Raw genomic sequence first — 13,760 nt, forward strand, 5'->3', positions numbered from 1 at the left:
GTGTCATGTCATGATTATGTAGGTGTCATGTCATGATTATGAAGGTGTCATGTCAGTCTTATGCACCATCCTTCAAGGAGTCATGTCAGTCTTATGCACAATCCTTCAAGTAGTGTTACCAAAAAAACTTTGGTTTTATTTTTCAGGTTGATGTTTATACAATCTCAAAGACTCATCTCCTGAGCCACTGCACAAAGGAACAAAGTGTAACCAACACTCCAGATCTGTCTGTCTGTGTTCTCTCTTCCACGATCGCTGTTCTGTGTCATATTTCAGCAACATTACATGGCCAAAACACACATTAGACGGCAATCGGAAGTTATTGCAAACACTCGATGGTGGATTAAAGTGAGTTTTGAGTAAAAGCGGAATATAAATCTTATTTATTGTCTTATGTAGCATGATGCTACAGTTTGCATGAATGGTCACATAAACACGCGCTTTCGGTCGTGTAGTATGAACGGACATCTGCATATGATCGGAACTCCATGCAGCTCCCGCGCTACTCTCCATTGGAAATGAATGACTGAATGACCGGTCTGTCGCTTGGAGATGGTGGAAAGCCGGCTTGAAACGCAGTGGAAACGCCAGTATGACGAGGATCATTTTCATTTTAAAACATAAACGCACCAGTGTAAATGTAGCCTTACATCTAAGGGGGCTGGGACGCATTAGCACTACAGCCTCATGTGTGCGGCACGTCTCTGAGTGTAACCGGTGTAAACTAGTAGGTGTGTTCGACTTGACGCGGACCGACTGTGCAGACCGATTGGTGTATTACAGTACCATGAGAGCTAAAGAGAGCAGACTGCTCCGTGCGCTTTCGAATCGCTCTCGCGGATGTCAAACACTGATCGATCTGCGCCGCACCTCTTCTAGTCGAACACACAGGCTAGTGCTGCAGGCTTAAGGCCAAAGTATACTTCGGCCTTCCGCGTCCACATTACGTCATTTTCGTCATCAGGAGGGCTCGCGGACAGCTGTGCACCCCGTCCGCGTGCAGGCAACTTTTTGAGACCGCGCGGCCGGTCCGCGTACAACAGCGCATGCACGAGGTGAAAATTGAGAGATCTTAAGTCAAACTGCGCCTCTGTTGAGCTCATCCGTCTGCACTCATCCGCGGTTGAGTATACTTTGAAAGCTGTGCGGACACGGCTGAGCGCGAGACGGAACGGAACGCGGAAAGTGAAGTATACCCGGGCCTTTATTGGCTCACTGACGGTGATGAGATTAACCCCCTAGGTATCGAAATTTGGTACCGAACGACGAGACGTTTTTTGATACTCGATGGTATCGAGGCAATTCGGTCGGTGCCTAAAAAGTATCGAACTCGATACCCAGCCCTACATGCAAATACTTGTAACTGAGAATCAAAGGTGGTAAAGCATTATCTCTAGTTAGTGTTGTTGATGTTTTCTCTTTGCTGATGCAACCACTTAGCAAAAGAACAGATTTTGTTCTTTTATTAATAGTTTCAGATCACATAATCCATTACTCTAACAACATAGCTAATGCAGTGGATCTGGATTTGCTTTTTCACAGAAATAACTTATGCAACACTCTTGTATAGTAATAGTGTTTTTCTGACCTAACGACATACTTTCTTCATCACCACAATAACCCAATACCCAATAACTCAACAATAACTCAATACTATTTGTTGTTAACTCACAGGAGTGACCACAGTCTTAACTATGACCACCCTGATGATGGGAGCCCGCACCTCTCTACCCAATGCCAACTGCTTCATCAAAGCCATTGACGTGTATCTGGGCATCTGCTTCAGCTTCATCTTTGGCGCTCTGATTGAATATGCAGTCGCTCATTTTTGCACGTTACACCAGCCAAACGCTGCCAATGCATATATGGTGAGAACCTTTATCAAAATGAATGATTTATGCTGCTTGTTAAATTTAATTATAGCAACACAGTTGTTATAGAAGTTTATTGTGTTCATTCCATTTCAATGTATGTAAAATTGAAGTTTGCTTCAGTTTAATCCATTTTTGTTGCATTAACTGAAATGTACTATACTATAATGTATCAAGTCTCAATGAGAAGTATATGATGTGCAAATGTCACTGCAGTGACACGTAATGTCCTGCTTTTGCTCTTCAACATTAACAGGTCTTTCCATTTACTCAAAACATTGACTTGAATATATTGGAATCTACTCAATATATCAATATATAAGCTGATATATCTAAAAAACATTGACTAACTAAAAATGTCTGTTTAATATGAAGAATATTAAAACCACTTACCTTAAAGGAATAGTTCACCCAAATAAGAACATTTGCTGAAAATTAACTCACCCTTAGGCCATCCAAGATGTAGATGAGTTTGTTTCTTCATCGAAACAGATTTAAAGAAATTTAGCATCGCTTGCTCACCAATGGAATCTACAGTGAATGGGTGCCGTCATAATGAAGTCCAATCAATGAATGAAGTCCAAACAGCTGATAAAAACATCACAGTAATCCATGACTAATCCACACGACTTAACAACAGATGTCACTGGAGAATGCAATATTAGGATATTATTAATATTATGTAATATATTAATATTACATTTTAGCCTTAAGCAATAATTAAAGGGGTCATATGATGCTGCTAAAAAGAACATTATTTTGTGTATTTGGTGTAATGAAATGTGTTTATGCTATAAGGTTAAAAAACACATTATTTTCCACATACTGTACATTATTGTTTCTCCTCTATGCCCCGCTTTCTGAAACGCGTCGATTTTTACAAAGCTCATCGGTCTGAAAAAGTGTGCCTGCGGCAACCACATGTGACGACCCTGGGCTGGACTCCACCTCGTCCACGGTGAAAGCCGATCTGGCGATCAACAGTGCGAAGTTGTTGTATTTCCTCAGCGACCAGCATGGATCAGCTCCAGGCATGACAAAGCGATATCGTCCTCTTTTGGAAGACCAAACAAAGTAGTTTAACACACAGCGCCTTCACGACATGGTGGCGGTGGCAACAATACTACAGCGAGAATAAAAGTTACGCCTTCTTTCTTTGCGTGAACATTTGGGTGGCGTTATGCAAATCTTCCCAGATAGTGACGTAGGTATTCTTTGGATTTGAGACTTTAGTCTTTGCAACTTTACAGATCTTCTTTATGCACCAAGAGCTTGTAACACTCCAAAGAGAAAGGAAACATTTAAATTGCATCATATGACCCCTTTAAATAAATAAAACGTCATAATGATAGAATAATTTATTACAAACAGGAAGCTTTTCACTTCACAAGACATTAATTGATGGACTGGAGTTGTGTGGATTACTTGTGTATTACTGTGATGTTTTTATCAGCTGTTTGGGCTCTTTCTGACAGCACCCATTCACTGCAGAGGATCCGATGGTGAGCAAGTGATTTAATGCTAAATTTCTGTTCAGAGGAAAAACAAAACAAAAACAAATTCATCTATATCTTGGATGGCCTGACAGTGAGTAAATTTTCAGCAAATTTTCATTTTGGGGTGAACTATTTCTTTAAAAATATTAAGTAAAATCAAAAAGCCATTTTTTTCAGTAATGGCCATGTATATGATTATCTTCGCCTTGCCATAGTCATAACAATAAATCAAACACATTTATGTCTAATTGTTGCATCAGTATGGCCAGGAAATGCAGGAGCGCGAGGATGAGATGAATGGCATCGTCACCTCCATTGGCAGCCACACTTTGCGAGCCCGTAAACGGGAGGAGATGCTGTCCCGAATGGGCAGCGCCAGCAACCCCACCCCCAGTGAGAGTAAGGAGGAGATCAACTCCTCGCAGCCACAGACCCGCTGCACCAAGTGCATGTCGACAGCACGCCAAATCGTGCGCTGTCTGAACTGCTGCAAAGTGAAAAACCCACACTACATCGACAACTACTCAAGGCTGACCTTCCCCCTCTCCTTCATCATGATCAACCTCCTCTACTGGACATACTACTTGTACTTCTAAAGCTCCTGTTGTCTGTGTCGAGGAGTCTATAGTGATGTATGTGTGTCCCTTTTTGTGTCACAGTTTACCTAAGGGTTTTTACTCTTACATGTCAGCATGCATTTCAGTTCAACTCAAGTATGACGGATGGTGTTCATGTCACCCAAGTATGTGTCATTCCTTGAGGTACGCAGGATCTGAGTGAGTTTGGACTGCACAGATGTATGCAGATTTGTACCATGTCTAAACCTTGAAGATGCATCTACATCTCTGTGTCAGGAAAATGTGGCCTTCATTTTAAGATGGAGCTTTAGATGAACTGAAATCCGCAACAAAATCAGTCTAGCTGTAAATTGCAATATGATTTTATGATATCTGTACAACAATTTAAAATGGACCTGAATGTAAGTGTGATTATTTGTCTTTTAGCAAAAAAGAGCATGATTTAAAACTCACTATTAACACAAGTAACAAAACATAAGCAATTCATGAAACTGAAAGTTGGGGGAAAAATAATAATAATGGTTTAATTTATTAAATGAACATCAGATTTGCATCAGCATGTTTGACAGCTATAGTAATAATAACGGGACCAAAGATTTAATGTGTGTTTAATGTTCATAATTGCAATCTGAATCCACAAGTTATACATTGTTTTTGGGGCATATATTATTTGTTTTTGCAAATTCAGTACTTGTATTTCTTGTTATGAGCTGCCAATCAAGAATCAAGCTGTTTTTTTCTCATTTTCTCCTTGTGATTTATCTGTGTGAGTTGTATGGGAATATTCTCTTAGGGATAGAAGCTCTGATTATGAATGATTCTGTATTATTTGCATGATAATTTATTTATTCTGCTGTATATTGTTGTATTTATTAATTTATTTATGTTTTGTTAATGAAATGCTTTTATCTGATCTGAGCTCTCTGACCTAGTTAAAGTTGGGTTATTAATGGAATAGTTGACCCAAAAATGAAAATATGCTGAAAAGTTTCTCATCCTCAGGCCATGCAAGATGTAGAATAGTTTGTTTCTTCACTGGAACAGATTTAACAGAAATTTAGCATGACATCACTTGCTCACCAACGGATCCTCTGCAACGAATGGGTGCCGTTAGAATGAGAGTCCAAACAGCTGATAAAACATCAGAATAATCCACACAACTCCAGTCCAGCAGTTAACATCTTGTGAAGTGAAAAGCTGCATGTTTGTGAGGAACAAATCCATCATTAAGGCATTTAAATTTAAACCATCACTTTTGGCCAAAATATATCCATATTCCAATAATATTGCCTCCTCCAGTGAAAAAGTCAACTGTTTTTGCTTGTAAACAGTGCTTGACCTGTGCATATTTCTCCCCTGATTCAGACAAGACATCTTTTTCACTGGAGAAAGCTTTTATCAGCTGTTTGGACTCTCATTCTGACGGCACCCATTCACTGCAGAGCAAGTGATGTAACGCTAAATTTCTCCAAGTCTGTTCCGAAGAAGAAACAAACTCATCTACATCTTGGATGGCCTGAGAGTGAGTACATTTTCATTTTTTGGGGTTAACTGTTCTTTAAAGAATCGCACTACAGTATTTTTGATAGCAGACTGTTTTGTGAAAATGGCAAAACTGAAACAGTGATGTGTAAATTTGTTAATGGCATATTCAACACTGACATTTACAAGACTTCTTGGCAGATTTTTATGCATTGTTAATGTCAATTGCTCTTATTTGCATATAGTTTGCAGTATACATTTTCCCCACTGTCAACATGTTTTGTTATCAGTATGTCATAGAGAATTGGTTTGTATGACCTTTTTCAAGAACATGTTATTCACCTGACCTTTGTGGGTAAAACTTTTCTTTTACGGTGAATGTCATACTTTTTACAGGTGAATATATTTTGTGCTCAAGCTGTACAAATATTTTTATGTTCTCCTTTTGCACTGAGATTTTGAATTACAAAGGCAATATTACTTTGCCAAGAAGCATTTTGTTTTTGTATATACTGACTGAATATTGCAAATGATGTTGACCAAATAATATTTATTATTAATACTGTTATTTTAATAATGCATGAAAGTTGCATACAATAGTTAGAGAGACAACAGGTCATGTTGCTATGTTTTCCATGCATGAGGAGTTCTGCATCTGTTTCCATTTGGACACAATACATAGTTGTACAAGCCATAAGACTGGCTTTAAAGTAATCTATTTCACGACAGAACATGTTTGAAAATTTTGATTGAAAAATTCATTTTAGTTGTTACTTTGTACATTTACCAGTACACACTACTCCCTGGAAACATTTATTAACATGTTGACAAATATAACTGCCAGGTTTACAAAACAAATAATACTGTACAAAAATAAATAATGATAGTGAAATTTAGCAAACACTTAAAATGTCCTGCCACAAAATCCTTCAATGGCGGTGGCATCTTAGATTCCTACTGCCTCTTACTGGTGAGTCCAGCTGTCTGAATTCTTCCTACATTTATTTTTATCCTCATCTAAATCTAGAATCAACTCAATACAGAAAGACACACTTGGCAATACATCTGTCACTGCAGCATATGACTGCCCTTAGGATAGTATGTTGTCAGTGCTGATGTTGATGCCAAAAAGCTAGTGTTTTAACATCTGAAATGAAGCACTTTCTTCCAAAAATGAAAATAACAAACAGTTTGTTCTAATTACACAGTTTATGCACATTCTTTTGCGGTCTTTATAGTAGTTTATAATATATTCTTAAATGCTGTGTTCACTGGACAAGATTTTGATTTCAGCATGTAAATGAACACTGTTAATGTGTAATATAATGTTTCAATTTTAAAACTGAGCCTCAAATGGAGAGGCATTAAATTAATGTTTCAAGAATTTTTTTTGTTGTTGTAGAATTTTATGTATTTATTATTTTTTAAAATTTATTTTCGATGTAGTAAGATACTTCATGTTTCACTATGCATGTAAAGTTAATGTTTAGGATAATAAAATCTTTTTACTGAAAGATGAATATTTGTGCATTTGTCAGTTTATAATTATTTGTTTTCCACCATCCAGAAATGTGATTTCTTAGCTTCCTTGTTAAAAACAATTACCACTTAATTTACCAACATTTCTTTGACAACATCATTATTATTCAAAGCCTGATGAAACCCAACCACATGGTGGCGCTGTGATGTCAACTTCACTATGAAGGGCTCAGCTCAAAATAGACACCACAGCAGTTCTAATTGATTTTCTCCATTAAGAAGAATCTCAGTCTCTCTAATCTTCTTCTTGAGCACGACCCGATACCTATTATCTTGGTCCCAAACCTGTATAATCATCTGTCTCTTAATGCTGAAGATAGCGTGTCAGAGATGGTTTAACAGATGAAGAAATGGGAATATGGGCCATGGGGTTGTTAACATCTAAGTGAGATGTCCAGTCAGCCATGCTTAGGCTCTTTCTCCTGCTTCATCTAGGATCACACAAAAGGGGAATGGATATCGAGAGCAGGGGCTGCCAAGCCAAAAAATGAGCACACTTCATCAAAACCCCCTCCTTTATCAGTCATACACGTGACAGCTGCAAGCATTACAGTTTTGTGCTGCAGTTTGGTATTAGGCTAGTAACATGGCGACCTATAATATTAATTATGATTTATTTTATTAAAAGAAATTACATTTAAAAATGTAAAACTTAAATATCAAACATACATAAAAATGTAAAATGTAAATTATTTTAAATTAATATAATACATTAAATGAATCAAATTGTGTAATAATAATATTCTTAGCAGTATAATGTATATATATATATATATATATATATAAAAGTTTTATAATTATTTATTAGTTATTTATTGCCTTGAATACAACTTTATATAATAAGAATAATAAGAATAATGTAATAAAAAGTAAAACATTATATTTAATAAAATAATATAATAAAATAGTATAATAAAAATAAAATTTCACAAAAATAAAAAATAAATAATACTAACACATAATTTTTTTTTTTAAATAAAAACACACAAATATGTAATATATACAATATATAATATATACGTTGTATATAAAGTATTATGCTATATATGTCTCTGTGTGTACGCATATATACGGTATCACAAGAAATTGATTTCATTTGATGTAACACAGACTTACAAGCAAGAAACTGGTTTCATAGATTACAATCATCCAGAGGAAATCTGTGAAGCACGTATAATGTTTGAGCTTTAGCCTTTATTTATTTAGCTCGGTGAAACACTGAGAGCTGCAGCCACGGTGCATTATGTCACACCACTTTCTGCACAGATAAACTGCTCTCTACTCCCCTACCGCACTCTCCAAACTCAATAAGTCAATAAGCACATTTGGCGAGTAAGGAAAAAGAGCCAGTACATTCTGTCTCCACCTGGAGCAGTGAGGGCCAGGTGGTATGCATGTGGCTCAGGGACAGGAAGGTCAAAAGCTGTACAACATGGATCATTTTCCACGTTTGTCCCTTTTTTCCTCTCTCATAAAGGGTAAAAGCCCTGCCCCTTCCGCTCTATTTTCAGATTTCAGGTCACATGTGAAGCACCAGTCATTTTATATTCCACATGATGCAAAGGAATGTGCATGTTAAGCAGAATATCCAGCATTTGTATTCAATTGTGCAGCGTGTATATACAAGGATTTGTGTGTGTCTGTGTGTCTACCTGTAGTGTGGAAGCTATCAGAAGAATACAATAGACAATTGAATTATGGATGACGTCATCTTCCAGCAATGTTTGTATATATACAATTTATAATTGATTTTGTCAGCAAGACCATATTCCCTTATGGCTGATCTGTGGGACTTTTCTGAATAAACTGAGTCCATCTTCAGGAGATAAAGTTGTTCAATCACTCCTTGAAAGTTACAGAACATTATTTCACTTTTAAAATGAGCTTTCTCAACTCTGGGCACACAATTGACATTTTGATTGACAGATTCAAACCAATGCACATTGGAGCTGAATTGCCTTGGTCAGGGTTTTCATTTAAGAGACAGGGCCTAGTTGTAGCCTAATATTATCAAAACGACTATATTTCAGCAGCTATAGGGATTTGAGTGAAGTTCAATTACTACACAAAAAAACACTCTTAAATGATTTTTGATCATTTGGTTAAAAAATGTAATAGTAATTTTGTAATAACAATCAGGAAACAAGTGAACACGCTACTCTCACGATAACATTTTTCCGAAATGTCAGTGACATGTTTTATATTTTGTAAGTTACCTTATAGCTACATTTTTGTAGCTACATCATTTATTTACTGTGAACCTTTTTTTAGCCAAAAGCTTTTTAATGGCGGGTACAACTGTGACAACATAGTGTGACAATTAATATGACCTACTATTGGTAATGCTACAAAAGCTCAAAGCGCACGTGTTCAAAGAATTGTATTTTTTCGTAAGCAATATCGATGGAAATGTTCAAAAGGATTTTATTACAAGCTTATTTGATTCTAATTGCTCAATCGCGACATTCAGCGGGCCCATATTATTACCGGCGCTACTTTCATGTCTCTCGTATCAATCCGCGCCGTGGTCCCGCTATCTCGATACACAGAACAAACGCGAGTTTGCGCCACTATGGGCTTAGATCTCTGCCACAATTCTGCGCGTGAAAGATCATATTTTGAGCACACAAAAGTGCATTTTGCATGCGCGCGATCTGAGTTTTGTGTAGAAAATATTCGTTTTGCAAAGAAAAAAGTATTTAGAGCGCACGAAAATCAATTTTGCATTTAAAATAAGTTTTTGGATGTGTGCAGACCTTCTCTTTTGCGCGTGCAACATTTCACTAGCTTGCTCCCTTGATGCCAGCCCTCAGTGCTCTCTAAATGCCAACGGCTCGCTTGCTCAACATAACCCAGCGTTACCATATGCCATAATTCCAGCCAATCAGAGACTAGGCTGCTAAATTCTGACTGGCTGCCTTGACAACCATTCACAACATTTCTTGCATTACCACGAGAGTAGAAGAGGAAAAATACAGTGCATGCATCATTATTATGCAAGTTGATATTCTGATTATATATTTTTCCAAGCACATTTGACCAATTCCAAACAACATCAATCTTAATAACTTATCAATTATAAATGATTAAATACATGATTAACAGTAGTTATTAAGATTGATGTCGTTTGGAATTGGTAAAATGTGCTTGGAAAAAAATATGATCAGAATATCAACTTGCATAATAATTATGCACTGTATTTTTCCTCTTCTGCTGTTGAGGTAATGCAAGGAATGTTGTGATTGGTTGTCAAGGCAGCCAATCAGAATTTAGCAGCCTCGTCTCTGATTGGCTGGAATTATGGCATATTGTAATGCTGGGTTGTGTTGAGCAAGGGAGCTGTTGGCATTTAGAGAGCACTGAGGGCGGGCATCAGGTGAGCAAGCTAGTGAAACGTTGCACTCGCAAAAGAGAAGGTCTGCACACATCCAAAAACTTATTTTAAATGCAAAATTGATTTTTGTGCGCTCTAAATAATTTCTTCTTTGCGAGACAAACATTTTCTCCACAAAACTCGCACGCAGTTTCGCATGCAGAATTGTGGCAGAGATGTAATCCCATAGTTTACCGGCTGTGGTAAAGGTGGCCTGGGAGCAGGGTTGCCAGGTTTCACATCAATACCGCCTGGGAGGACTTCAGCAGGACTATTACTTTTATGTTGAACAAGCTCCAAAACGAATCGAAAACGTCGCTCGGAAACTCAAGAAACAGATAAGAGATGTATGGTGCTGGGTGAGAGAGAACTTAAAATAGAGGAATAAAATTAATATAGCTTTAGGTTTTGTGTAAACAAGTAAATTCATAACAAACACACTCCCATACATTGAGGCAACAGTAACTTTATGTTGAAGGTAGACAGGGGCAGGTTGTCCTCTTTTGTGTTTAATTTTTTTACTTTTAACCTTTTTCTTAAAAACATCATTAACATCAGGTACCCCTTGCCTCACCATTGTTAATGTGTTCATTGAACAACATCTTTTCAGTATCAATAGTGGTGAAAATGTTTTTTTTTTTGTAACCAAGACTTGGTTAGAAAAGGTTTCTCTCTGTGCATAGAGAAACTGGCTTTCAAAAAATAAACCTACCGAGCAATTGGCCTACCCTAAAGTAAAGTATGACAACTAGTTAGTTACCCTATGTGTTTCACTGAGTTGGTATGTTGGCAGATAGGAAAAGATAAGATAAAGTGGAAGGTGCAATCATTAGAAGCAGTTTTTTTGGCTAGACACAGTGCAAGAATATTTTTAGCCATTATTTTCAGTTTGGCAATATAATTTCCTGTGCCAGTAGATGCTAACTGGTACATATCATCCGATATGTATCATTTTTCTGAGGTGTATATGGAGGAGTATATAACGTAATTGCCGTAGCATACAGGGTTCACATAAGGTGTAGGGTTCGGTCCCAGCACATTTGTATCTTTTTTTCATTGTATTTTTAGTTTTCAGACTGCAATCTATCCCTAAGTGTCTTCATGAATATTCATCTCCCAGTTTTTATGAGAAGAGATTCACAAATGCAAGAATAATTATTATACATTCTCAGAAGCTTTTAGACGCATAACTGCAGTGCGCCATAAATGTCTGTTTTGCACTTACCGTACAGGGACTGTAAATGTCATACAGCTCGTATTTTCCTCTACATTTGTAATGGAAAGCAGATTTTCATATACAGTTTGGCCACAGCTGAATATGAGACCTGCATTACAACAATGCATGATGGAAAAGGGTCAATCTTAGGTTAGAGCTGTAGGTATTATAGTCTTCCACTGCTATCTGGTACTGTTAACACAGTGACCTATTTCCAATTGATCACGTGTTCATAAATGCAAAACAAGGCACTTAGGAGAATGAAGATGAAGGAAAAATGGAAGAAGAACAGCAAAGGATAGAGAGGAGTGTGTGTGAATGATGAAAAGCATGGTGCGGTTCTCAGGGCACTATGCTTCAGAGCACACTGCTTCCACTGGTGTTCTTTGGCACGCTGTAAATCTAGGCCATCTACTCGGCTGTCCGGCAATGGTGCACATACATGCACATGCATATTTAAACACACTAAGCAAGTCTATAGGCAGACAGCAAGTGCATATATGAAGGGACAGGGGGCCCAAACATGGAGAGCCCTGTTTCCATGGATATATCTCGTGCTGTGATTCTGGCTTGTGGCAAACATTCTCCAGACTGGGGGGGTGGGGGTGGTGAGCAGCGTTGAGCAGGACACTACTAATTAGAAGGAAGTCCAATGTGGTTCAGCGCTGCGAATGTTGATTTATTTGAGGATGTATATCTGCCTGGGTGGTCAAAATGTATCTCATAGGATATCAGAGTAGATTGAGGCTATTTAAATAGATTTACCATAGTTGGCCACTGGCTTATGATATTGTTTTCTGTGTTAATGAAAATAAATCTGAGCTATGTAACATTGAGTCACAGTAGTAATTGCCTCGCTGGAATTGTGAGCATTTTTCCTAGGTTGTGAAACATTGATTTCATGGATGTTTTCAGGTCAAATCATTATGTTTCAGGAGTCCACTCGTTTTGATTTTTAATGACTGTAAAGGGTCTTGTTATATAAATGGAAACCTTTATAACAGAATATATGCAGAATGCGGAATCAAAATTGACCCTATTTACTGTCTTGATGCATGCCCTTGGCCTTATTGTGAATGATTGATGCATGTTATTATAAAAAAAATATTTCATAACCTTTAATCAAATAGTACTGTAATGTACTACAAAATACTATTACTCTTTCTCTGAAATTATTTTCATTTTATTTAGGCCAAATAGGCAATAGGATAATATTAACAGGAATATACCATGTTCATTACAAATGAAGCTAAATTAAGCTTAATAACATTTGTGGAATAATGTTGATCACCACAAAAATTATTTCAACTTGCAACTTGTTTTCTTAAAAAAAAAAACGGTTTCAATGAGGCACTTACAAAGGAAGTAAAAGAGACAAATTTTTGGCGGATTTAAAAGCAGAAACGTGAAGCTTATAATAAAAATAAGTTATAATAATTAGGGATGCTCCGATCGATCGGCCGGAGATCAGTATCGGCCGATAATCACATTTTATGACTCGATCGGTACTCACTACACTTGGCCGATCTCACGAACCGATCACAATTTGATGACGTCAACGCGTGACGACATACATGATGCGTGAGGACATAAATGATTTGGCGCCACAGTCATGTCATCCCTGGTGTGGAAATGCTATGACTTTTCGAGAAACAATGAAAAATTCGCTATTTGTCGTGTACGTTTTGCATGATGATATGATGAATGGATGGTTCATTTTTAACAGCAGATTCAGTGACATTAGAGCTGATCTGCGCCTCACTGCACACGTCTGCGGCGCGTTACGGCTCCATGGGAACCGGAGCTGATCTTATATGCTTGTGTTATACTGGCCAGCCGCGGCTGGATTGTAACGATATACCGGTATGACGGTTTATCACAGTTTGAACGTGCACGGTTATCATATCGTAAACATTTTCATATCTACGGTTTAAAAAAAATGAATGAAAACAATCTCACCCGCGCATATAATTTAATTAATTTAATTTAATATGCAAATTATTTCCGCTCGGCTGCTTCACTGCATTCACTTGGCTGCTTATACGCACGTGCAGCGGAGAAAACGTCTCAGGTTACTTATGTAACCATGGTTCCCTGAGTAGGGAACGAGACACTGCGTCCGAAACACACAGGTCTCGGGAAACACTGCAAAGCAACTATCAGAAGGGTTATACACACAACCACCAGCTCATTATATATATTTAG

The 13,760-nt window shown here is 37.5% G+C and overlaps 1 protein-coding gene across 1 annotated transcript in view; it reads left to right on the forward strand.

Annotated features, from left to right (window-relative positions):
* LOC107677887 (gamma-aminobutyric acid receptor subunit pi-like) overlaps positions 1 to 4,947 on the forward strand; it is a 25,645-nt gene extending 20,698 nt beyond the window's left edge. Inside the window, exons 9-10 of the mRNA XM_016472953.1 lie at positions 1,675 to 1,868; positions 3,628 to 4,947. Coding sequence (XP_016328439.1) covers positions 1,675 to 1,868; positions 3,628 to 3,963 — 530 coding nt within the window. The 3' untranslated portion in view covers positions 3,964 to 4,947. The remainder of the gene's footprint in view (positions 1 to 1,674; positions 1,869 to 3,627) is intronic.
* Positions 4,948 to 13,760: the final 8,813 nt, after the last annotated feature.

The sequence above is a fragment of the Sinocyclocheilus anshuiensis genome, unplaced genomic scaffold (genome assembly GCF_001515605.1).
Source record: "Sinocyclocheilus anshuiensis isolate Anshui unplaced genomic scaffold, SAMN03320099.WGS_v1.1 scaffold1302, whole genome shotgun sequence".
In the NCBI taxonomy this organism is placed as follows: domain Eukaryota; kingdom Metazoa; phylum Chordata; class Actinopteri; order Cypriniformes; family Cyprinidae; genus Sinocyclocheilus; species Sinocyclocheilus anshuiensis.